This window comes from Giraffa tippelskirchi, chromosome 1 (genome assembly GCF_054371585.1).
Source record: "Giraffa tippelskirchi isolate mGirTip1 chromosome 1, T2T-mGirTip1v1.2.pri, whole genome shotgun sequence".
NCBI classification, from domain to species: Eukaryota; Metazoa; Chordata; class Mammalia; order Artiodactyla; family Giraffidae; genus Giraffa; species Giraffa tippelskirchi.
The window spans coordinates 201,687,389-201,714,082 of NC_137275.1; the positions used below are offsets into that span (position 1 = coordinate 201,687,389).

The 26,694-nt window shown below is 39.2% G+C and overlaps 1 protein-coding gene across 8 annotated transcripts in view; it reads left to right on the forward strand.

The window, feature by feature from the left end:
* The window catches only part of SPTLC1 (serine palmitoyltransferase long chain base subunit 1), an 88,437-nt gene that overhangs the window by 12,059 nt on the left and 49,684 nt on the right, over positions 1–26,694 (forward strand). For 7 of the 8 annotated variants that reach the window (XR_014063560.1, XR_014063554.1, XR_014063548.1 and 4 more), the window contains exons 4-6: positions 6,924–7,017; positions 7,900–7,972; positions 19,185–19,317. Coding sequence is in view for 2 of the 8 variants with exons in the window: in XM_081524366.1 (XP_081380492.1) it covers positions 6,924–7,017; positions 7,900–7,972; positions 19,185–19,317 (300 nt within the window). In the remaining 6 variants the exon portion in view is untranslated. Of the gene's footprint in view, positions 1–6,923; positions 7,018–7,899; positions 7,973–19,184; positions 21,353–21,488; positions 22,040–26,694 lie in introns of those variants that run through there. The other variant, XR_014063588.1, reaches the window with a different exon arrangement.

A 26,694-nucleotide genomic window follows, 5' to 3' on the forward strand; every position in this document is an offset into this window, starting at 1 on the left:
GCATTGCAGGCAGATTCTTTATCATCTGAGCTATAGGGAAGTCCTCCTCATATTATATGTAAAATAATATATATGCTATTTATATATATATATATACACACACAACTTTATATACAGATGTGTGGAACAGCACATCTGTGGGGTTTGTGTCTGCATTGCAGTCATTTGTGTCTCCTTTCTCACTCAATTTTGCTAAAGGTTTGTCCTCTGGTTTAGTTCAGTCTCTGTTTTATTTTCTTCACTTTGGGCCTTTCTTGCAGACACAGGTATTGACCCTCTCTCTTCAGCACTGCTGTCATCAGCACTCATCTAAGACAGCATTCTCATTTGCTTTTTTCTTTGTTTCCTTTATCCCCAGCACCTGCATCTGTTCTCCCCCAGTAATTCATCCCACTGTAATGCTTGTATTTTACTTTTTTGTGTGTGTGTGTGTCATTAAAATCATGTATTTTATTATTTTTAGCATGTGTATAGTCTTGAAACTATCTAATCTTAATGTTTTGTGAATGTGTGTTGTTAATTTTGTGCTCTAGACTCCATTCTGATTTTTTTTTTTAACAAGTTTTTTACTCAGCACAATTTTTCAACAAATGTTTGAGTTCCTGCTGTGTTCAAGGAATATGCTGAGCATGTACAGTAAATCAAAATCTTAGTTCTCTTAGGCCAGGCAGACCAAAAATGAAATAAGTATAGTGTTAGCTGGTGTTGAGTGGTGTAAAGAAATATGAAGCAACACAGAGAGGTGGAATTGTTAAGTGTAATTCTCATCATTTCTTCTGACTGCTACATATTATTCTGTTGTATATGGCCACCATGTTTTACTTAGCCATTTTCCTTGTGATATATACCTCAGCTGCCTCTACTCCCCACTGCCTCAAACAGCGTGGTGATTAAAGCTGTTTGGTACCCTGTTGTGGACCTGTTTGAGTCTCTCTAGGGGTGTGGGCCCAGCAGGAGAATTATGATGTAGGAAAGTCCCAGGGGGAAATGAGACAGGCGTATACCCGTACCCAATTCCTGGACAGTGTTGTTTTATTTTGCATTTCTCTGAATACTTTGGCCACCTCATGCGAAGAGTTGACTCATTGGAAAAGCCCCTAATGCTGGGTAGGATTGGGGGCAGGAGGAGAAGGGGACGACAGAGGATGAGATGGTTGGATGGCATCACTGACTTGATGGACATGGGTTTGGGTAGACTCCGGGAGTTGGTGATGGACAGAGATGCCTGGCGTGCTGCAATTCATGGGGTCGCAAAGAGTCGGACACGACTGAGCGACTGAACTGAACTGATTATTTTAGCCATTAAGTATAATTTTATCTACTTATTAGCTGTTGGGGTTTTTCCCTTCTGTGAATGCCTACTAGTATCTTCTACTTCTTTTTCTACCTAATTCCCAGCCTACCTTTCAATTATCAGGAATCCCCAATATTGTGTAGATTTTAATTCTTGGTCAATTCTTGAGTAGTGATTTATTACAATGATTCTAAGAAACTTTTTTTTTCTTTCTATTTTACGATCTCTGAAATGGATATGAATCTTACAGCTGCTGAGAGGCATTCTTACCTGAGGGCAGTTGGGGTGGTATCATTTCTTATGCACCGATGAACTTGGTCATGGCTGTACTCACTGACAACACCTCAGTTGAGTTACGTGGCCATAAGTCATATAAGTCAGCTGATGGAAGGAGAGATGCTCAGATTCCTCCAGATGGTAGAACAGAGGCTGTTGGGACTATGGCTTTGAGCATTCCTTTGTCAAATTCCTGCTGCCTTTGGATAATAAGAGCTTACTTTCTAGAAACACATGATTCAGTTGAGGAAAGATTAAATTAAGAGTTTAGTCCAATAGGAAAGTTTCAGCACGAACTTTAGAGGATGGATGATACTGACTTGTCAGGTAATCTCAGAGATGATAGTGGAGCATCCTCCTAAGCAATACCAGGATATTCCAGTTAGCAGGGAGTGTGAATACTTGTGATATCCATGATGTAGCAGGGAGCAGTCAGTCAGAACTGCTGACTAAAAGTTAGGAATGTCTTAACTGATTCATCTTGTTTATATTTTTCCATACATAGGTGGGAAACTAGAATGAAAAAAATCTGTGTCAGGAATGCCTTTTCATTAAATATAACCTGAAACACATGCAGTAAGAAAACTATCATTACATTTTAATTGGCCATGTCTTTCTTCCTTAGTGGTAGATAAAATACAGTTGATGCCATCTTGGATTCATGAAATACAACAAATTTCTATCACCCACCTGTTAGTTTTGTTTGTGGTATCTTCATTGAACCAAAATTCTTAGTTTTGACTTGGTCATAACCATCCATTTTAGCTTCATGGTTTGTGTGTTTGGAGACTTGCTCTAGAAATTATTTCCTATTCCAAGGTCACAAAGACTTTCTAAATTTTCTTCTGTTACCTTTTTCAGAGTACTCTTTAGGCTTTTAAAATGCCTGGAATTCACCTTTGTATATGGTTATTCAATTTTATTTTTTCCCATTGAGAACAAATATGTGTAACTTAGTAGTGGGTGTAGCTGCTGTTGTTTGCAGGTATTTATAAATAGGCATACCTCATTTTATTGCACTTTGCTTTGTTGTACGCCTGTGTGTGTGTGTGCGCGCGCTCAGTCATGTCTAACTCTTTGCGACCCCATGGTCTGTAGCCTACCAGGCTCCTCTGTCCATGGAATTTTCCAGGCAAGAATATTGGAGCAGGTTGCCATTTCCTACTCCAGGGAATCTTCCCAACCCAGGGATCAAACCCATGTCTCATGTGTCTTCTGCATTGGCAGGCGGATTCTTTACTGCTGTACCACCTGGGAATTCCATTGCACTCCCATAGATACTGCATTTTTTACAAATTAAAAGTTTGTGGCAACCTTGCATTGTCAGATGATGGTTGTCATTTGTTAGCAATAAAATATCTTTTAAAAATTAGAAAATAATTTTTTTTAGTTTTATTAAGATATACTTGACATATAGCACTGTATAAGTTTAAGGTACAGCATAATGATTTGACTTACATAGATCATGAATTGATTACCACATTAAGTTTAGTGAACATCCATCATCTCATACAGATTCAAAATTAAATAGCAATTTTTTTTTCCTTCTGAGGAAAACAAGTTTTATTCTCAACAATTTTCATATATAATTTAACAGCAGTGTTAACTATATTTGTCATGTTGTACATGCATTACAGGCAGATTCTTCACGATCTGAGCCACCAGGGAAGCCTGTTGCATCCGTAGTACTTAATTATCTTATAACTGGGAGTTTGTACCTTTTGATCACCTCAATCCAATTCCGCCTCTCCCTAACCTGTCTCTGGTAACCACAAATCTGATCTCTTTTCCTATGAGTTTGTTTCTTTTTGAAGTATGATTGACTTAAAACACTATGTTAATTCCTGGTATACAACATGGTGATTTTATATTTGTATACATTTCAGAATAATCACCATGATGAGTCTAATTTACCATTTATCACCATACAAAGATACTGCAGTAATCATTAACTATATTCCCCACACTGTACATTTCATATCCATGACTCATTTATTTTATAATTGAAAATTTATACCTGTTAATCTTGCTCACCCATTTTTTCTCATTCCCCCACGCTCCCTTCCCACTGGCTGAGTCTGCTTCTCTGTGACTGCTTCTGTTTTGCTATGTTTGTTCATTTGTTGTGTTTTTCAGATTCCACATGTAAGTGAAATCATACATATTTGTCTTTCTCTGACTTATTCCACTCCGCATAATACGCTGTAGATCTATTCATGTTCTCACAAGTGGCAAGATTTTGTTCTTTATTTTTGGCTGAGTAATACTCCTTTGTGTGTGTGTGCGCATGCGTGCACACACATATCTTACATCTTCTTTATCCATGTTGATGGGCGCTCAGATTGCTTTCATATCTGGGCTATTGTAAATAATGCTGAAATATACATAAGCATGAAAAAATATTTGCTAATGAGTGTTTTTGTTTTCTTTAGATAAATACCCAGGGTTAGAATTACTATGTTGTATGATAGCTCCATTTTTAATTTTTGAAGTGTTTCCACGCTGTCTTCCATAGTGGTTGCACCAATTTACATTCCCACAAATAGTGCATGAGGGTTCCTTTTTCTTCACATCCTTGCCAACATTTGTAATTTGTCTTTTTGATGATAACTATTCTGACAGGTGTGAGGTGGTGTTCCATCGTTGTTTTGTATTTTCCTGATAATTAGTGATGTTGAGTATCTTTTGTGCCTGTTAGCCATCTGTATGTTTTCTTTGGAAAAATATCTATTTAGATCCCTTGCTCATCCTTGTCTTGTTCCTAATCTTAGAGGAAATGCTTTCAGTTTTTCACAGTTGAGTATATTAGCTGTGGGCTTGCTCTTTGTGAACTTTATTATGTTGAGGTATGTTCCCTCTGTACTCACTTTGTTGAGAGTTTTTATCATAAATGGATGTTAAATTTTGTCAAAACTTTGTCTCCTTGTTGAGATGATCATGATTTTTATTCTTCAATTTGTTAATATGATATATCATGTTGATAGATTTTTGGATATTGAGCCATCCTTGCATCCTTGGGATAAATTTCACTTGATCATGGTGTATGATACTTTTAATGTATTGTTTAATTCAGCTTGCTGATATTTTGTTGAGGATTTTTGCATCTGTGTTCATCAATGATACTGGTCTGTAATGTCCTTTTTGTGTGAAATTTCTGTAATTTTTTGTGTGTGACATTTTATTCCTTCTACTAACTTCAGAGTTTGCGTGTTCTTTTTCTAGCTCCTTTAAGTGTAAGGTTGTCATTTATTTGAGAGATTTTTTGTTTCTTGAGATGCTCTTGTATTGCTTTAAACTTGCAACAGCATACTTCCATCTGGTCACCAGAGCTACATGTTCTGAGCATGCCCTGTGTATGCTAAGTGAGTCTGTTTCAGCGGACTGACTCCTATGGATACTTGGTAGCCATGGCTAGTCCTTAGTCTAGTTGGTTGCCACAGAAGTGGTGCAGAAGTTGTTGGCCCCTGATGGGCATGTCCAGATCCTGCACAGCTGGGCACATGGCTAGTGGAGTCCCAGTCCTGGTGCCAACCCACTGGTGGGTGGGCACAGGTTACAAAGTAGCTGACTGAAGGCCAGGAGCCCCAGAGCTAGTGTTTACCTAGTGTTGGTGGGCAGGGTTAGTCTTGGGGTTCCTGCAGCTCATGGGGTCTTATGACAGCCTGCCTGCTAGTACGTGGGACTATGTCTCTGCCCATCTGGTCCTTTGGCCTGGCATTTCCCAGTACTAGTGCTGACTGGCTGGTAGACAGAGTTCAGTTTTAGTGCTAATAAGCTAGAGTGAGAATTCCAAAATGGCACTTATCAGTACCAGTGTTGCCATATATGATGATCTCCCAAAAATGACTGCTGCCAGTATCTCTGTCCCCATATTAAGTCCCATTTGCCTCCTGCCTCTCTGGGAGGCTCTCTTAAGATCAGTGAGTGGGTCCTTTCATATTACTGATTCTGCCCTCTGTTCTGGAATGTTTGAGATTTTGTGTGCAGTCTTTGTCTACATGGATATTTTGGTTTTTCATGTTTTTGTGGGTGCCAGCTCCACCACCTCAGGAAATTTTATGAAACTTTAGTTTTGTGAAACTAAAGTCCTGGGAATTGGGAAAACAAGTGACATAGTGGATTTAGAATCATAGCAGATGATTTGAAAGAGAAAAAGCCTTTGAAGCCATAGAGAAGAAAGAAGAAAACAGTTAATGAGCACTTTTTATAATGACAAGTTGAGCCATAGGTTCTCACCCCACTTTATAGATGAAGAAACTTAGGCTCATGGAGGCCAAGTAATATCCCTGAGTTTCTGAAGCTGTCAGTAGCCACAATGCAGACAGAATCTGCCTGACTGACTCTACAACTGTTCTTTTCACTGAGTCTTGTATGAGTTCATCTGCTTTTGTTAATTCACTTCTAGTAGTCATTCTTTTCCTTCCCTGGTTTCCCAGCATTTTTCATTATTTTTCTCATAGAAAACCAGTTCTGTTAAGATATACTGGTGAGAGTGGTGTTCCCTAATCTTTTCTGGCCGCAGTACATTTTACAGAGCAGTGAGTTTGTGAAACAGCATCAGTTCCGTGCCACTGTCCTTTCCCTGGCCCTGTGTGGTACATTTCTATTCCATTCTATTCTTACGATTTCCTTTAGGTGAAATAAGCTGGCTGTGATCCATTAACACACCCTTTAATAGCTCATGTCCCATAGTTTGGCCCATATTTTTAAAGCATGACTTGTAGCTTGAGTACTTGTCAGCAGAGGACAATAGGTTGTTGAGTAAGAGCCCGTCTCCTGTTCAGCTGAACTCAGATCCATGCTCTATGCAACTGGGCACTCTTACTTTACCGCTTTGTGGAGGGGTGGGAAATTCCTTTTAAATAGCATTTCAGCATTAACTTTAGAAATGGGGGCCATAGCTCACTTATTCTTGTGGTGGCTTCCTGTAGATAACATGTATTTTTGAACTGCTTGTTTGTAAGATTGTGACTCGCTCTGCCTCTTCATGCCTTTGATCTTGATGTTTCTATATTTTCCTGAGGTACTTTATTTAGCAACTTAAGTGAGTTTAAAAAAAAAGCAAAGGTTTGCCATTCATCTATCCAAAATCTTGAAATTCTAGCTCACCTTTTTTTTATTTAAGTAGTATAGAGGGGCCTATTAAGAGTAGAATTAATGACCAAGTATCTGATTTTTAATATACTACTTTCTAATTTCACTTTTTAAGAATAAAAAGAGAGATAGGAGTATGCAAATAGAGTAGAATGACATTTATGTGTCCTGTCCCGTTCCCTCTCTGAGACAGTATAATAATGTGTGTCCTGCAACATGAATGACTTCTGATGTATACCACTCTTGTCTCTTTCCCCAGCCCTCCAAGCCATAACATTGTGGTGAATGGAAAAGAATGTATAAACTTTGCTTCATTCAATTTTCTTGGATTGTTGGATAATCCTAGGCTCAAGGTAGGTAGCACATATGCTGAAGTGGACAGAAAACATGGCTGACTTAAGCAACTGGGCATAAAATAAGAGACAAATGCAGAATATCTGAAAGGTCTATGTAATTGTTTATCATTATTTCTTGACAGAGCTGTAACCTAGTTTTCAACAAAGGGAGGCAGGAGTGTCCTAATGTGGTTTAGTGTTAGGTGACAGCCAGAGAACTATATGAACCAAACCCGGTAATAGTTGGAGATGTGTCCAGGAAATTGCTTCATCTCCTTTTGGGATTGTGGGCCAGTAAACATTTTTTGAGGAAAGTTGTTCAGTCGCCCAGTTATGTCTGACTCTTTGCAACCCTTTGGACTGTAGCACACCAGGCCTCCCTGCCCCTCACCATTTCCCAAAGTTTGCACAAGTTCATGTCCATGAACTTTGAGGTAAAACTTATGCTCAAAATGCCAAAAAGTGCGAATGCATTGAGTTAAACAGGTTTTCAGACGATAAAGCGTCTGCCTACAATACGGGAGACGTGGGTTTGATCCCTGGGTCGGGAAGGTCCCCTGGAGAAGGAAATGGCAACCCACTCCAGTACGCTTGCCTGGAAAATCCTGTGGACCGAGGAGCCTGGTAGGCTACAGTTCATGGGATCACAACGAGTCGGACACGACTGAGCTACTAACTACCAGGTTTTAATGATCAAGCTAATATAACTTTTCCATGTTCTTAGTCATATGCCTAAGTCTTTCCATCCCTCCTTTCTTTATATCCTGTCAGAATTGTCTTAGTTCTTATAAAGGAGGAAAAACCAGGCGACTGGGGAGCTCTGTGGGTTAAAAAACAGGAAATTTCATTTTTGAATTCTTAAAGATAAATTATTACAATATATATTTTTTTTCCATGAAGGCAGCAGCTTTGGCATCTCTAAAGAAGTATGGTGTGGGAACTTGTGGACCTAGAGGATTTTATGGCACATTTGGTATGTTTTCTGTCATATTTTTTAGACTACTGCTTTCAACAATTAAGATACAATCTGATTTCAAAACTCCTTGGAAAAGGTATCCTTAATTAGTGTGGTAATAAGCAGGTGAACTTTCTAAAAGATTTTGTGTTTGAAACCATTGGTGGGAGACGTGTTGATCTTAGGCTGACTGTCCCTTGTGTCAAAGGGCCATGGGTACCTAAGGCGCACTGTCTCAGTAGGTCGAAGACTGAGCTCTTGTTGAGTTTGCCCTGAGAGACAGTGGTGTGAGGAGACTGTCTGCTGTGCATGACATTTGTAATGGGAAGCATCTGGTTTGAGTGGCTGTGCTCTTTATAGTTGTACAGGAACCCAAATCTTCCCTGTATTGTTGCTGTTGGTCTAATAAGGGCACCTTCCTTGTTTGCATGGCTGTAGCCAAATGATGAGTATGGGGGAGCAGGAGTGCAGGGCTGCTGTACCCGTTTGGGTGGGCAGGTGGTATTGCTCATCATTCTGCCCACATTTCATTGGTGAAAACATAACCCGGATCATGCCTCCAGCAGAGGGACTGGGAAGTTGCCCTAGCTGGGCAGCCACCACACATGCCAGGAACAAGGTGAGAACAGATTGTGGGTAAGGGGGGCAGTGATCAACTGCATAGCCCTTTCCTTTCTGGAATGAAGATGAAGGATCATTGATTTCCTTACGTGTGGATGACCTGGGAATGGATTAACTACGTTAGGATGAGTGTGATTTCAAACACAGTAAACTCCCTAAATCAGAGTCATCAAAGAAGACCTTGGAATTTTATGGTGGTTTTTGTTAAATGTATATTGTTATTTGCCTCTGGAAATTTCAGAAATGTTATTTAATTGTTCAAGTGAGTATGCTACTGGAAACAACATTGTGGTTTATGAAATGTCAGAGAGTGGGGAAAGGGGCCAGGGAAGGAAGTCTCTTTTGTCTTCCCTGCTCATTTTCATTTCTTGGTCTGTGTTTTTTCTTCACTTCTGCAGTTAAGATGTTTTTATTTAAGGGAGCACCTTTCTTTATCCCTTAGCTAGTTTAGTGGTTGAATTATTTGTATTGGAAACAGATGATGGGAGTTGGTGTCCAAGAATCCTGCAGCTGGACAGGATCTTTAAAATCTTGTATTCCTGCCTCCCAGCTATTCAGAAGAGAACTAGAAAGCTCAGAGAGGTTAAGTGACTTCCTCATGGTCACACTGCTAATTAATTTCAACCCTAAAACTAGAAAACAAGTTTCCTGATTTACAGTTGTAATAGGAAGATCAAAGACTTTAAAAGAGCTTAGATCAGAGCCTCCCTCTTTCGTCTAGCCTAATGCAAACATGAGTTGTTTGCCTGCATTTTATTGGTAGGGTATTATTTCCTTGATAAGAATTAGAAAACTAGAAAAGACACTTTTTTTTTTTTTTACAGGTTTATTTGTTATAATCTGATCAATAAGCCTTTCTTTCCATGATCTGCTTGCTGGGGTAAAGAATTTGCTTTCTTAAAATGCTCTCTTTCTAGCAGATTTTATTTGCCCGTGTGGCCTTGACTCTTGCTCGAGAGTTATCTGAGAAGACCAATAAGAGATTTATTGTAAAATTTAGTGGAAAAAAAAGTTTCGAATCTTTAAGTCCAGTTTTCCCAGAACTGTGGAAATACGTTGTTGTAATCGCCCAGTCAATTTTTCATTTGAATCACCTGAAATATGCATAATAGGATGCTGTGTACTTCCAGATTTGTGTGTGTGGGGGGTCTTTAATGATTTTTAGATTAATTTTTAAATTGCAATATAGTTGACAAAAAATATGTTAGTTTCAAGTGTATAGTGATTTTACATTTGCATACATAATAAAATGATCACCATGATAAGTCTAGCAAACATCTGTCCCCAAAGTTATTACAATATTATTGGCCATATACCCTATGCTGTATATTACATCCCTACTGCTTATTTATTTTATAACAGGACGTTTGTACCTCTTAATCCCCTGTACCTAATTCTCCCCACTCCTCATCCCCTTTCCGTTTGGCAGCCACATATTTCTTCTCTGTATCTATGAGTCTGTTTTCATTGTAGTTTGTTTGGTTTTTTCAAGTCCACATATAAGTGAGATCATATGGTATTTGTCTTTCTCTGTCTGACTTATTTCACTTTTCATAAAACCCTAAATTAACTTTCTTGATTGAATAATTCAGTCCATGATATAAATCTCAAAAAGGTTTAAAAAGATAGTGAAGTCTTCCACCCACTGTCATTCTGCCTCCCAGAAAAGACAGCTGCTGTCAGTAGTTTCTTGTTAATTCTTCCAGAGACTCTTTTTCAGTGCGTGCAAACCACTTCCATACTTTTTCACCCCAGTTTTACAAAAATGATAGCATACCGTATACATGTAGTATGCTGTTTGAGTTTGCTTTAAATTTAATCTCTCATATGTCTGAATGTAATAAACACATAGATGTGTTATCAGCTCTTCTGTGAACTACTTTATTTGTCACTGTGTCTTTCTTGGGCTTCCCAGGTGGCAGGCACAGTGGTAAAGAATCTGCCTGCCAGTGCAGGAGATGCAAGAGGTGTGGGTTCGATCCTGAGTCAGGAAGATCCCATGGACTAGGAAATGGCAACCCATTCCAGTATTCTTGCCTGGAAAATCTCATGGACAGAGGAGCCTGGTGGGCTGCAGTCCATGGAGTCTCAAAGAGCTGGACATGACTAAATGACAACACACACCCACTCACACGTATCATTCTTACCCTATTGTCGTTCAAGTTTCAAACAGACTGTGGTATCTCGACAAAGATTGACGGTTAGTTTGCAGTGTGATGGTTTTGTAATAAGACACCAAACCTACACCCTGGAGTAACGTGTAGTGTTTTCTGAGTATATCATCCTTCCTATTAACTTGCTTTGTTCCTTTTCAGCAGTTACCCATGCTTGCTTATCATCTTTTTTCCTTTGTTTATATGTATATTGCATGTATTTTTACTTTTTGGTTTTTCAATAGGATATTTTCTATGTTTTTCCTTATTCTGGAACCAATCACTTAAATTATTGTAGTTGTGTTACATTACCTTGAAATTTCAGTGTAGGTAAGATCAGGGAAGCTACTTGAGATCTGCTAAGGCTATATTTTAAATCTCTCAAATACCCTCTACAGTTGTATTATTCTAAATATTTAGGGTACATTAACTCTTTGCACTGAGCATTAAAGCAGAAGTGAAGACTACTTTCCTTTAATTTTAGTAGCTTGTGCATTTGTGAGACTAGGATCTCTTTCCCTGGCCCAGCAAAAGGTTGCTTTTAATTTTGTATTTTTTGCTGGAAGGATCACTCAGGCATCTATTTTCAGTGAAGAAAATGTTGCCTGTTTTAGCTCTTTTCTCAACATTTCAAATAATGAATGAAAATCACTTATTGGAAAAGTAAATTTCCTTATTAAAACATTTTCTGCTTATTGTTTGATAGTAAAATTAGGTGATAGTAGATGATTAACACAGAAAAAAGAAAATTGAGAATTGAATTAAAATTATTCTAGTTTCTTAGGCTAAATGTTCTCCTGCCTCCTAAAGGCCCAGCGAGTTGTCTTATATAGTAAAGGACCATGTGAATAAGAGGTTTTTCCACCTTCTCATCTTATTGTTTTAATGTGTATTTTAGAATCAATCAAATGGTTTTATCAAGTTGTGGAGCCTTCCGTTTCTCTAAGGCTAATGCAGTCCCAGTGCCTTTGATAACTGCTCTTGTTAAACCTTTTTATTTTGTTTGTAATGCATTCAGATCTCATTTATTTGTTTATTCCTCAGGGATGGGATCTGCCTTGCATATATAATACATGCTTGGCTCTATGGTCTTAAACTAAATCAAAAGACAGTTACTGGCAGGGTTTTATGGTAAGAGATAGTGACATTTAATTGTGTTTTAGAGTCAATAGTAAAGAACTGTTCATTTGTTTATTTTAAAGATATTTTTTTTCTGTTGTAGGATCCTGACTGCATGTTTTAGTAGGAAAAGCATTTGGTCATAAAATTCCTAGATCTGCCACTTCCTTCTACCAGTCATGGGATTGTAGTTTTCTCAGTGTAGGCAGGGAATGATCTTTGTACAACTTAGAACATTTTGGTAAGAATCACGTAAGATACTGTTTGTGAAAAAATATTGCATGCGAAAGCATTCTGGAAAACATTCAGCAGTGTAATTTGTGTTCTAATGAGTACATATGTGATATTTGTACTTTTAAGAAAAATTATCCAAGTCTCAAGTATTTAAAAAAAGTATGTAACATAAAAATATGGAGATTATAAGAGAAAATATAGTAGATTGTTTTTAAACTGTTTTAAAGTTGGCAATTTTATGGCTTTTCCTCTGAACAGCAAACTAGAACTTAACCATAATACCTTCTTTTATTCTGATAAATAGGAAATTGAACCAAGTGGCTTTAATATAAGATAGTCCTTATATTTGGATGTCCAGGATTTGGATAGCTTCATTAGAAGATAACATATCTGATATTTCCTTGTAAAAGAAGAAAACATTTTCTTTTATTCTACAAATATTAATTTAGTTGAACAAACACACAGCATCCTGCTTTTTCCATGCCAGGCGTTATTCTGAGTGTTTATGAGCATTAACTCTTGCGGTTCTTCTAACAGTCCTTTCAGGCAGGTACACCTGTTGCCATTTGACAGAGGAAGGACCTGAGAGGGACAGAACAGTTTTAGGCCTGTCTGGGGTTCACAGCTGGCAGTGAGGGAGCCCAGATCTGAGCCCCTGTGATGACCACCATGGCCAGGCTCTGTGCTTGGTGTGGGGCATCCTGCCCTAGCCTTGCCTCCCATCTGTTATGTTTTGGTGAGGGAGCAAGTGCCAGAAAGGGCAGCAAGTGCTGAGACGACACAGAGGCCTTCTGGTCACCTCTTGCCATAGCCTCTTGTCTGCCATATTGGTTCCTAGCAGTGAATTAAAGAATGCTGCATTCAAATCTGTGAATCTAATTGTTGAAGTGGATCATACACACAGAAGATAGACATCCAGAGACAAAGAACGTGCCCTGGCAGTTTTTTCTGTTTGCTGCCTCCCCTGCCCTTTTGTTGAGAATTTCTTCACTGCAGAGTAGTATCATACATAAAAAGAAGTTACACAGCTATCCTTGTTCACCTGTCACAAAACCTGCTTTGCAAGGCTGACATCAGCTAAAGCCCGGTGGTTTTAGTTAGGAGGAGAAAAGGCCTGTCTTATTTAAGCTTCTGGGACTAGACAAGAACCAGTAAATCATTGACTTACTGTAGAGAAATTCTTCCCACTTCATGGTAATGACATAACAATGGTTATGAGTATGTGTGATGAGAGTATTAACATAGTTTTTTTATCAACTGAGTTGCTAACTCTAAACTGCTAAAGCAGAGCCAAGATGTGTTTGTTTTATTTATATTTGTTTTATTGCTATTCAATGAAGAGAATCATTTAGATCTACAGAATGATTTTAAATCCCTTTTTGTGGTTGGCAGAAAGTTAGTTTGTATCCACAGCATGTTTTTTCTTTTTGAAGTGGAGATAATGAATGAAAGCATTTCACTGTGACTTGGGTTGTACTTCTGCTACCTAAATTGTTGAGATTTGCCATAGATAATTCCCGGTTTAGAGACAGCATTTTAATTTGAAGGAGGCCTTCTACATGGGACCTGTCCTCTCATCTGATCAGAAATGAGAGGCAGCGGAGTGGTGGGGGTCTTCCTGTAGGGAAGGTGCTCAGAGGGCACTAACAAAGAGGAAAAGGAAGACACACCTGAGACATGGCCTGTGCTCAGCTGCGTGGAGGAAGCTGGTTGTCTGGTGCTTTTCTGCTTTCCTTGTTCTTGTCAGATTTTTGCCTGAAACCTTTCCCTGGCAACATATCTTATAGAAGGGTGGGCAGGCAGGAGCAAAATCAAGTCTTTAAGACTTGGTGGTGTTGCTGTCACAGGTTTGATGCTTGAAAAGCTAAGCACTCCTTTGGTACCATTTCGATCAACCGGGATGCATCCTTCTAGACCTTGTTATTGTGAAATCTCATGTTTATTTAATATTGATCTAGTTAAAGTATCAGTTCTATAAAAATAACTATTTGATTGGTAATGGAAATCAAGTGATATTTCATGTATTTTTTATGTAATAGGCTGTGTGGGAGTGCTTCCCTGATAGCTCAGTTGGTAAAGAATCTACCCCAATGCAAGAGAGCCCAGTTCGATTCATACATCAGAAAGATCTGCTGGAGAACGGATAGGCTACCCACTCCAGTATTGTTGGGCTTCCCCTGTGGCTCAGCTGGTAAAGAATCTGCCTGCAATGCAGGAGACCTGGGTTCTATCCATGGGTTGGAAAGATCTTCTGGAGAAGGGAAAGGCTACCCACTCCAGTATTCTGGCCTGGAGAATTCCATGGACTATAGTCCATGGGGTTGCAGAGAGTCAGACACTGCTGAGTGACTTTCACTTTCAGGCTATATTGGTATACTTTTAAACTTATAAATGGGCAGAAGCATGCCTAGATTTTTTTTTTATCATTGCTTGATTAGAATGGGATAAATAGTTCATTTTCACGATTCTGTATCATCCTTTAAGAAGTCTACGAATGAAGTAGACTTTGATTTATTTTATTTTTCGGATATTGCTGCTAAATTTTCTAATTCCTCACTGTACCTCTCTAGCCATCAAATTGGGATTTAGTTTGGACCCTCTGTGTTGTCTCATCTCTTGCTCAATGACTGGCTCCCACCCCTGCAGCTTTCAGTTCATGATTGAGGGACCTCTGCCTTTAGTCAGAAGTCACTATGGAGGTGTTGCAGTTCTGAGTGTAGAAGGGGCCCAAATGCTTCAGACCAGGAGACCCAAGGCACAGCTTAGTCTTTTGTCTGCCCTATAGGCTCAGAGTTTTCCATTGAGAACTGCCGGATGCCTCTCTTAGCTGTCTCACTTTGTCAAGTGGCAGAAACCCTGTATTTCTCCCTGACCCAGTGCTTATCAAGTATCTTTATGTGATACTTACTAAATGTTTAATTAACAATTGAATTAACTGAGATTGTTAGACAGCCCTCATCTCCTTTTTAAACTGTAGTCCTTTGTGAAGTTGTATCTTTTATAATTCTCAGTTTTGTCTCTTATTAATTAAAAGGCATCACAATAAGATTAGCTTGCCTCTGATATATCAGTAAGTGGTTTTACAGAGTTTAGACACTTTAGTCAAATGTTCTAAAAAGTGGTTTAGTCCTATTACTGAACTTACCCCTCCCTGGAAGGTGATGGAAGCTTTATAATTAACTAGGTCCCTGTCCCTTACTGTGGAAATATTTAGTCCACTCAGAGTCTAGCTTTGTTAAGCTGGATTCAGTTGTTTCTTTTGTGTATCTGAATCCTTCAGGTCTCTTCCCTCTCCCCTTTCTCACCAGGAATGCCTCTGGTGGGGAGGGGCATACCTGCGGGAAGGCTGATGCTGAAGGGATCTCTTGGTGTGATGCTCCCACCTATAGGTCCTCTACATCTAGGCTGAAGGGAGGGTTCTGCTGGGCCACCAGCCTTCTTCGCCACCCCTTACTGGAGAACACCTAGGTCCTCTGCCACTGCCTACACTTCCGAGTTCCTCTCAGTGGACATGCTCTGGCTCTGTCTGAGAGTCTGCCTTGACTCCTCTGAGCTCCTTCTCTTTCTCTTGAAACTACAAGGCTAGAGGGGCCTGGCTGCATCTTCCCTATATCGGCTTCTGAGTTCTCCTTGCACAGGGCATGGGTAAAATGCTGATCTAGTTCTCCAGGCTTGGGTTCTGCTGTAATTAAAAGAGCTAAAGGAAGTTAAAAAATTTTTTCTGCTCTTGGGTAATGCTTCAAGACACCTAAAAGTTTTCCAGTTCCAAGCCAGTCAGTATACTGTTTATTCCAGATATTGCTGGTCTTTTCATCCGAGGGCCTGGGAAGGTGAAAGGCTATATGGAACCAAGATGTAAGAGAGAAGAAAAAAAACAGTTTAATAATTACAATTTATCCCTCTAATTATATCAACATTCTTCCTAAGCTGCTTCCATAAAAGGACCATATTTCTCTTTGTACTCTACATTTGAATTAATCAGTACTCTTAAGAAGAAAATTCAGACAGAAACTCAGTCCTACAGTGTGATGGCAGGTGCCACCAATAAATGCTGACACAAACTGTCAGCGGATTGACCACCATAGTTGAGAAAGTCTCCCTCTCAATGCAGAGTGTGTGGAGTTCTTTTTAACTACTTCGCTCTTTTCTTTCTTTTCCTTTTAAAAGCTGGTTGACAGTTGTCTTAATGCCTGGTTTGGTCACGTCTGCTGAAATGCAAAAAGGCATTAATAAATTAACGTTGTACATTGATAATACGTCAGCATTGTTGATTGAGAGAAGTTAAAGCAGACAAAGTGACAGGGCCTTGAATTCTTACTGCTAGAGTGATATGAAACCAAAACCCAGAGTCAGAGCCATCTCAGTCACATATTTATGGACAAATGAATAGCTGACCATTAACGCTGAAGAAGCTGAAGTTGAACGGTTCTTTGAAGACCTACAAGACCTCCTAGAACTAACACCCAAAAAAGATGTCCTTTTCATTATAGGGGACTGGAATGCAAAAGTAGGAAGTCAAGAAACACCTGGCCTAACAGGCAAGTTTGGCCTTGGAGTACAGAATGAAGCAGGGCAAAGGCTAATAGAGTTTTGCCACGAGAACGCACTGGTAATAGCAAACACCCTATTCCAACAACACAAGAGAAGACTCTACACGTGGACATCACCAGATGGTCAACACCGAAATCAGATTGATTATATTCTTTGCAGCAAAAGATGGAGAAGCTCTATACAGTCAGCAAAAACAAGACCAGGAGCAGACTATGGCTCAGATCATGAACTCCTTATTGCCAAATTCAGACTTAAATTGAAGAAAGTAGGGAAAACCACTAGACCATTCAGGTATGACCTAGATCAAATCCCTTATGAGTATACAGTGGAAGTGACAAATAGATTTAAGGGACTAGACCTGATAGAGTGCCTGATGAACTATGGACAGAGGTTCATGACATTGTACAGGAGACAGGGATCAAGAAAATCCCCATGGAAAAGAAATGCAAAAAAGCAAAATGGCTGTCTGAGGAGGCCTTACAGATAGCTGGGAAGAGAAGAGAAGCAAAAAGCAAAGGAGAAAAAGGAAAGATATTCCCATCTGAATGCAGAGTTCCAAAGAATAGCAAGGAGAGATAAGAAAGCCTTCCTCAGCGATCAGTGCAAAGAAATAGAGGAAAACAACAGAATGGGAAAGACTAGAGACCTCTTCAAGGAAATTAGAGATACCAAGGGAACATTTCATGCAAAGATAGGCTCAATAAAGGACAGAAATGGTATGGACCTAACAGAAGCAGAAGATATTAAGAAGAGATGGCAAGAATACACAGAAGAACTGTACAAAAAAGATCTTCACGACCCAGATAATCACGATGGTGTGATCACTCACCTAGAGCCAGACATCCTGGAATGTGAAGTCAAGTGGGCCTTAGAAAGCATCACTACGAACAAAGCTAGTGGAGGTGATGGAATTCCAGTTGAGCTATTTCAAATCCTCAAAGGTGATGCTGTGAAAGTGCTGCACTCGATATGCCAGCAAATTTGGAAAATTCAGCAGTGGCTACAGGACTGGAAAAGGTCAGTTTTCATTCCAATCCCAAAGAAAGGCAATGCCAAAGAATGCTCAAACTACCACACAATTGCACTCATCTCACATGCTAGTAAAATAATGCTCAAAACTCTCCAAGCCAGGCTTCAGCAATATGTGAACCGTGAACTTCCAGATGTTCAAGCTGGTTTTAGAGAAGGTAGAGGAACCAGAGATCAAATTGCCAACATCCGCTGGATCATCGAAAAAGCAGGAGAGTTCCAGAAAAACATCTATTTCTGCTTTATTGACTATGCCAAAGCCTTTGACTGTGTGGATCACAATAAACTGTGGAAAATTCTGAAAGAGATGGGAATACCAGACCATCTGACCTGTCTCTTGAGAAACCTGTATGCAGGTCAGGAAGCAACAGTTAGCACTGGACATGGAACAACAGACTGGTTCCAAATAGGAAAAGGAGTACGTCAAGGCTGTATATTGTCACCCTGCTTATTTAACTTCTATGCAGAGTACATCATGAGAAACGCTGGGCTGGAAGAAACACAAGCTGGAATCAAGATTGCCGGGAGAAATATCAATAACCTCAGATATGCGGATGACACCACCCTTATGGCAGAGAGTGAAGAAGAACTAAAGAGCCTCTTGATGAAGGTGAAGGAGGAGAGTGAAAAAGTTGGCTTAATGCTCAACGTTCAGAAAACTAAGATCATGGCATCTGGTCCCATCACTCCATGGGAAATAGATGGGGAAACAGTGTCAGACTTTATTTTTTGGGCTCCAGAATCACTGCTGATGGTGACTGCAGCCATGAAATTAAAAGACACTTACTCCTTGGAAGGAAGGTTATGGCCAACCTAGATAGCATATTTAAAAGCAGAGACATTACTTTGCCAACAAAAGTCCGTCTAGTCAAGGCTATGGTTTTTCCAGTGGTCATGTATGGATGTGAGAGTTGGACAGTGAAGAAAGCTGAGCACCGCAGAATTCATGCTTTTGAGCTGTGGTGTTGGAGAAGACTCTTGAGAGTCCCTTGGACTGCAAGGAGATCCAATCAATCCATCCTAAAAGAGATCAATCCTGGGTGTTCATTGGAATGTCTGATGTTGCAGCTGAAACTCCAATGCTTTGGGCACCTCATGCGAAGGGTTGACTTACTGGAAAAGACCCTAATGCTGGCTAGGATTGGAGGCGGGAGGAGAAGGGGACGACAGAGGACGAGATGGTTGGATGGCATCACCGACTCGATGAACATGGGTTTGGGTAGACTCCGGGAGTTGGTGATGGACAGAGAGGCCTGGCGTGCTGCAATTCATGGGGTCGCAAAGAGTCGGACACGACTGAGCGACTGAACTGAACTGAATAGCTGACTCAGTTCACAGAGTATAGAAATAGTTTGGACCTGGAATTATCTTAGTAGGTTGTATAACTTGTAACTAAAAACAATTACATTTGACCACAAGGTGACTATTAATAACTAAACTGCCTATCTTATTTTCTTTCTTCTTTAGTCAAAGAAAAAGAGTTAAAAGACCTTTTAACCGTTTAACTTTTACTCTTGAACTAGATGTGCACTTGGATTTAGAAGACCGCCTGGCAAAATTTATGAAGACAGAAGAAGCCATAATATACTCATATGGATTTGCCACTATAGCCAGTGCTATTCCTGCTTACTCTAAGAGAGGGGACATTGTGTTTGTGTAAGTAACCTTTACCTACATTTCTCATCAAAATTCCTTTGGAAATAATATTGGCCTCCGCAGAGAATGCCTCTGTTCGAGATCATCTACCTAAAATATTGTTGTTGTTTTTTAACATTGAGAAGGTCAAACTTCGGCAGGAAGGAGCCAGTCCTCTGCCTTCCCTGTGCAGCTCCTGACAGCATGGTGTCCTTGTGAGTCTGTGATCATAACTTACTCACACTCCCTGCTAAAGTCACTCCACTTGTCAGCACCCTCGCTGCAACTCCTGATCTCTGCTGATCTTGCTCCATGGCTTGTTTAGAATACTGAAGTCATGAGTTGGGGACTCATAATAAGGACTTGTGTCTCTATCTTTATGAACAATGGAAGCTATTAAGTGAAGCGTGACAAAATCAAATTCTGGCTATAGTATTAAAGAGAAAGCAAAAGTCAGTCTGAGACCTAAAATTAAAAGTTATTTAATAATCTACACAGAAGATAACAGAGGCTTGGGCTAGCAGCAGGTACTTTTGACGCTGCCTATAACCTGCTGCCTGGGCTATGCCAGCCCTCACTCTGCTCCTCCCATCTGTGGTGAACAGCAATACCACACATCCAGTGCCCATGTATGTTTGCTCCTGGAAAGTTAAGAAAGTCCCCGACTAGGGACTAGATTTTTAATAAAGCATAGTTACAACTATAATGTCATCCAGTATTACTTTGTACAAGTACTGCCCCATAAATTCCTTTTTGAGTTTAAAGTCCAGAAAAAGCTTACAGTTAACAGTTGAACTTGTATGCTTCCTTTGTCAGATAATAAATACTATATTGTCCTTTGGTTTAGTTGCTGGGAAACCTAGTCTAAATTCACTTTCAAGTCTTATGCTTGGTGTCTTAGAACTTAAATTTCTAGTACGTCATTAGACAACTTAATTATTTTCTTGTACATAATTTTAAATATTCCACCTGAAATCTGTTTGAAGGTAGGAACACTGGGGGTAAAAATGGTATTTAGTAAATGGTTTAATGAATGGTTTTTGATAAATTCATTAGGCATAGGCAATATGCCCGAGGTTTTATTTTCCTTCTTTTGTAGTAAGCCATGATAATGCTTTGCCTACAGATCTCAGAGCTGTGGTTGTTCATATACTTAAGTCTTTCCTTGTTACTTTATCTTTCTGTTACTATATGTACCCTTTTCTAATGAAATGCTTTATGTTGATATAATTGGGGATTTACGTACACCTGTAAGAAATACAGAGATTTTCTGGACCCTTTACCTAGTCTTCCCCAAAGGTCACCTCTTGCAAAACTGTAATACAATTTCAAACTGTAATGTAGACACCGATGAAGTCAAGATAATCCCTGGTGTTGTCACACCCATGTCCCTTCTACCCTGCTTTCTCTTTAACCTCTGGCAGCCACTACTCTCTTCGCCCATTTCTGTAATTTCATCATTTCAAGATTGCTGTACAAATGTAATCATATAGTAGGTAATATCTGAGGATTGCCTTTTTTCATTTTGAATGAATTCTCCAGAGATGCTCCAGAGTTGTTGTATAAAACAGGAGTTTGTTCCTTTTGATTGCTGAGCCACATTCTGTGGTATGGATACACCAAAGTTTGTTGAACCATTCACCTCTTAAGGACATCAGAGTTGTTTTTAGTTTGGGGCTATTACAAGTAAAGATGCAATAAATATTCATGTACAGGTTTTTCTGAGCTTAAGTTTTTATTTCTTTGGAATGTAGACCAAAGAGTGCAGTTGCTGGTCATGCAGTGTTACACATTTCATTTTTTAAGAAATTGCCAAACTTTTCTAGAGTGGCTATATTATTTCACATTTCTGTCAACAGTATATAAGCGATCTAGTTTCTCCGACATCCTCAGCAGCATTTGGTGTTGTCACTATTTTTTGTTTTAGCCATTCTATAGGTGTATAAAGATATCTCATTGTGGTTTTAGTTTATATTTCCTTGATGACTAGCCATACTTAACTGTTTTTAGACTTTGTTAGTCTTGGCGTCGGAGAAGGAAACAGCAACCCACTCCAGTATCCTTGCCTGGAGAATCCTGTGAACAGAGGAGCCTGGTGGGCTGCTGTCCATGGGGTCACACAGAGTCGGACACGACTGAAGCACTTTAGCATGCATGCATGCATTGAAGAAGGAAATGACAACCCACTCCAGTATTCTTGCCTGGAGAATTCCCAGGGATGGAGGAACCTGGTTGGCTGCCGTCTATGGGGTCACACAGAGTCGGACTCAACTGAAGTGACTTAGCAGCAGCAGCAGCAGTCTTGGCATCAGAATAATACTTTATGAAGTCAATTTGAAAGTGTTCTTTCCTCTTAAGTATTTTCTGGAGAAATTCTATAAGCGTCTGTTAGAATTCTCCAGTAAAAACAGCTGAGCCTGGAGTTTTTTTGTTTTGTTTTGTTTTAGAAGTATTTTAACTATGAATTTGATTTCCTTAGTACTTATAAGGCTATTTAAATATTGAGTGAGATGAAGTAGTTAGTGTTTTTCAAGGAATTGGTCCATTTCTTCTGAATCATCAAATTTGTATGTATAGCATACTTTGTGGTATTCCTTTATTATCCTTCTAATGTGGTATTCCTTTATTATCCTTCGAATGTCTGGAAGCTCATTTCCTTCCTGACTGGTAATTTCTGTCTATTCTCTTTTTTTGTCATTTTTGCTAGAGATTTGTCAATTCTATTGATCTTTAAAAAAAAAAATCAACTCTGTTTCATAGATTTTTTTGTACAGTGTATTTTTGTTTTCATTTCTGCTGATTTCTGGTTTATTTCTTGTCTCCTCATTTTTAGTTGATCTTGCTCTTTCTAGGTTCTTGAAGTGGGAACTTCAATTACTAATTTGAGGCTTTTCTTTTTTTCTAATGTGTTAGTGTTACGAATTTACCTCATCACTGCTGTAGTTGTGTTCCATGAATTTGATGTGTTTATTTTCACTTTCATGTACTTCCTTGTATTTTATTTTCCTTAGTACTCCCTTTGACCCATAGGTTATGCAGAAGTGTTTTGTTTAGTTTCCAAACCTCTGGAAAATGTAAATTTGTTAGTTTTGTGGCCTGTGATGTGGTCTCTCTTGGAATATGTCCCATAGTCACTTTAAAAAAGAATGTTCTGGCAAATACAGAGAAAAGCCCACATGAGGACAACAGTGAGAATGCATCACACCGTGATAGGACACATGATTAATTAGGACATGTGATTAATTTCCTTCCTTATGCATTTCAGTTTTTCATATGATAGTATTCAGTGATCAAATGTTACACTGATCATTATTTGTTAAAAGTCAATAATATACAAATTAAAACCAAAAGAAACCACACAAAACATTTATTTGCCACTTCTATCTTACAATCCACTCAGAGAGAGAGAGGTAGTTTTACATGTTGTCTTCCTAAGATATATTTCTACATATCATAGTTTTAGTGAAACAAAAAGTAATTTCCATATGAAATTTTATTTACCTTTTGAGTAAAATTATATTTTGCCATTATCATTAAATGTGCTGTGCTGTGCTTAGCTGCTCAGTCGCGTCTGACTCTTTGTGACGCCATGGACTGTAGCCTGCCGGTCTCCTCTGTCCATGTGGATTCTCCAGGCAAGAATACTGGAGTGGGTTGCCATGCCCTCCTCCAGGGGATCTTTCCAACCCAGGGATTGAACCCAGGTCTCCCGCATCGCAGGTAGATTCTTTACCATCTGAGTCCCCAGGGAAGCCCTGTCATTAAATAGGAAAACAATATTCTGCTGAATGGAGTATTCTGTAAATGACAATTAAATCTTCCTGATTGGTGTTATTGAGTTCTTCTGTATCCTTGCTGATTTTGTTTGGTAGTTCTATCAAACTACTGCTACTACAGTTCTATCAAATTGTTGTTGTGGTCTATTTCTTCTTTCATTTTTATCAGTTTTTGTTTCTTACCTTTTGTAAGCTCTGTTATTTGGTACATATTTAGGATAAGTTTTCTTGATTAATTAACCTTTTTTATTATATAATGGCTCAACAGTTAGTTAGAACTGGACGTGGAATGACAAACTGGTTCCAATTAGGGAAAGGAGTACGTCAGGCTGTATATTGTCACTCTGCTTGTTTAACTTATATGCAGAGTACATCATGAGAAATGGCTAGATGAAGCACAAGCTGGAATCAAGATTGCTAGGAGAAATATCAATAACCTCCGATATGCAGATGACACCACCCTTATGGCAGAAAGTGAAGAAGATCTAAAGAGCCTCTTGATGAAAGTGAAAGAGGAGAGTGAAAAAGTTGGCTTAAAACTCAGCATTCAGAAAACTAAGATCATGGCATCTGGTCCCCATCCCTTCATGGCAAATAGTTGGGGAGACAGTGGAAACATTGACAGACTTTATTTTGGGGGGCTCCAAAATTTCACTGCAGATGGTGACTGCAGCCATGAAATTAAAAGACGCTTGCTCCTTGGAAGAAAAGTTATGACCAACCTAGATAGCATATTAAAAAACAGAGATATTACTTTGCCAACAAAAGTCCATCTAGTCAAAGCTATGGTTTTTCCAGTAGTCATGTATGGCTGTGAGAGTTGGACTATAAAGAAAGTTCAGCGCTGAAGAATTGATGCTTTTGAACTGTGGTGTTGAAGAAGACTCTTGAGAGTCCTTTGAACTGCAAGAAGATCCGACCAGTCCATCCTAAAGGAAGTCAGTCCTGGGTGTTCATTGGAAGGACTGATGCTGAAGCTGAAACTCCAATACTTTGGCCACCTGATGGGAAGAACTGACTCATTTGAAAAGCCCCTGATGCTGGGAAAGATTGAGGGCAAGAGGAGAAGGGGACAACAGAGGATGAGATGGTTGGATGGCATCACCGACTCAATGGACGTGAGTTTGAGTAAACTCCGGGAGTTGGTGATGGACAGGGAGGCCTGGCGTGCTGCAATCCATGGGGTTGCAGAGAGTCAGACACAACTAAGCAACTGAACTGAACTGAATGACTTTCTCTGTCTCTGATAATTTTCTTTGTTCCAGAGTTGTCTTTATCAGTTAATAACACAGGCAATCTGCTTTCCCTTTTGAATGTTTGTGTGGTAGATTTATTGTATGTAATAAATACATTCACTGCCTGTATTATTGTATATAGCATACATACATATTCCCTTACTACCTACCTATCTCATTGCATCTGAAGGCAATTTCTTATAGGCAGTATGTTTAATCCTCTCGGCCAGTCTCTGTCTTTAAGTTGTATATTTAAGCCATTTACATTTAATGTAATCATTGGTATATGAGAGCTTGTTGTTGTTCGATTGCTAAGTTGTGTCAACTCTGCAGCCCTATGGACTGCAGCATGCCCGGCTTGCCTGTCCTTCACTATCTCGTGGAGTTTGCTCACATTAATGTCCATTGAATTGGTAATGCTATCTAACATCTGAGAGCTTAGATCTGCCAATTTTTATTTTTCGTTTCTTACTTGTTCTGTTTTTTGCTTTCCTTTTTCTTTTTCCTGCCTTTCTCAGGGTTAATTGAATGTCTTTGGGAGTTTCATTTTTATTCACCTTGTTTATATAATACAATCACTTATCTTTTTTTATAATACAGTTGTTTTAAGTATTTCTTGTAAACATCTTGAGAACCACGTGAGATAGTGTTATAATTTTTACTTTAACCATCCAAAAATAATTTAGAAAACTCATGAGAAGAAAAGCCTACTGTGTTTGTTCATACTTTTTACTTTGTTCTTTCTTCCTTCATCAGAATGTACAATTCTTTTATTTTATTTATTTATTATTTCTATGTGGAGAGCTTTCCCTAGCCATTCATTTGGGAAGGTCCAACTGAGAATGTCAGCTTCTCTTCATTACTAAAGAATATTTTTGCTAGTTTTGGATTCTTGGTTGCCAGTCTTTTCTTTCAGCATTTGAAATACATTGTGATACTTTTTTCTGGTGTTCATGGTTTATGATGAGAAATGTACTATCACTCAAATTTCTTTTCTCTTATATGTAAGATGTCATTTTTTGCGTGCTGTTTTCAAGAATTTTTTCTTTGTCACTAGTTTTCATAAATTTGACTAAAATTGTATTGGCATTTATATGTTTGGGTTCACCTGCAAGAATTTCACTCAACTTCTTTAATCTGTTGGTATAAGCCTCTTGCCAAAGTTGAGAATTTTTTAGCTATTATTTAAGTACCTATTTGGTTCTCTTCTTTGGAACTCCACAGATTTGAATGTTGCATATTTTATTGTAATCTCACAGGTCGCTGAGACTCTGTTCTTTTCTTTGTAGTCTGTTTTCTCTTTGCTATCTACATTGATTTGATTTCTACTGTTCTGTCTTTTTAGCTCTCTGATTTTGAGCTCATCCACTATGCTTTTTCTCTTGACTATTTTGTTTTTCAATTCTAACATCTCCACAGGATTCTTTGTTTCTTCCCTCTCTCTGCTGAGACTTCCTGTTTCTTCATTTGTTTCAAGCATGTTGGTAATTACTTATTGAAGCATTTTCATTGTGACTGCTGTGAAGTCATTGACAGATAGTCCCGACAGCTTTGTCATCTCAGTACCTGCATTAGTTGATTTTTTTTCCCATTGTTTGATGTTTTTTGGTTCTTGGTTTGACAAGTAAAACCTGAACATTTTCACATTATGCTATTATAGTTTATGCTTTATTTAAATGTTCTAATTGTTTCTCTGATAGTCTTCCAACAGGGGCAGGGGGCTCTGCTGCCTCATTACTGCCAGATGGAAGTACAAGTCCAGGGTCTCCACTGGGCCTCCATTGACACTGACATGGGGTTATTTTCATTTCTGCTGGTTGTTGACGAGAGTCCTACTTTTCTCTGAGACTCCCCTGACACACGCTAAGCATAGAGAGGGGAGAGTGCCTCTCATGCAAGAAGGTTGGAAGTTGGGTCTCTCCACATGGTCTTCACAGTGGGAGCCACTCGTTACTATCCAGTAGGGATACATACAAGTCCTAGTTGTCTTCTCTGACAACTCCCTTGAGGGTGTTGGGAAGACTTGTTATGGCCTTGCAAGGGCTAGAGTCTACATTCTCCCAGAGCCTTTGCTGATGTGGAGGGGACAGGCCCAGGTTGTTCTTGATTTGGCTGCAGTAGAGACGTTATTGGGCTTCCCTGGTGGCTCAGAAGGTAAAGAATCCACCTGCAGTGTGAGTGACCTGAATTCGATTCCTGGTTTGGGAAGATCCCCTGGAGGAGGGCATGGCAACCTGCTTCAGTATTCTTGCCTCAAGAATCCCTATGGACAGAGGAGCTTGGTGGGCTGCAGTCCATGGGGTTGTAAAGAGTCGAACATGATTGAATGACTAAGAACACACACATAGACATTATCATTTGCTGAACTGCCTTGTTTCCTGTCCTTT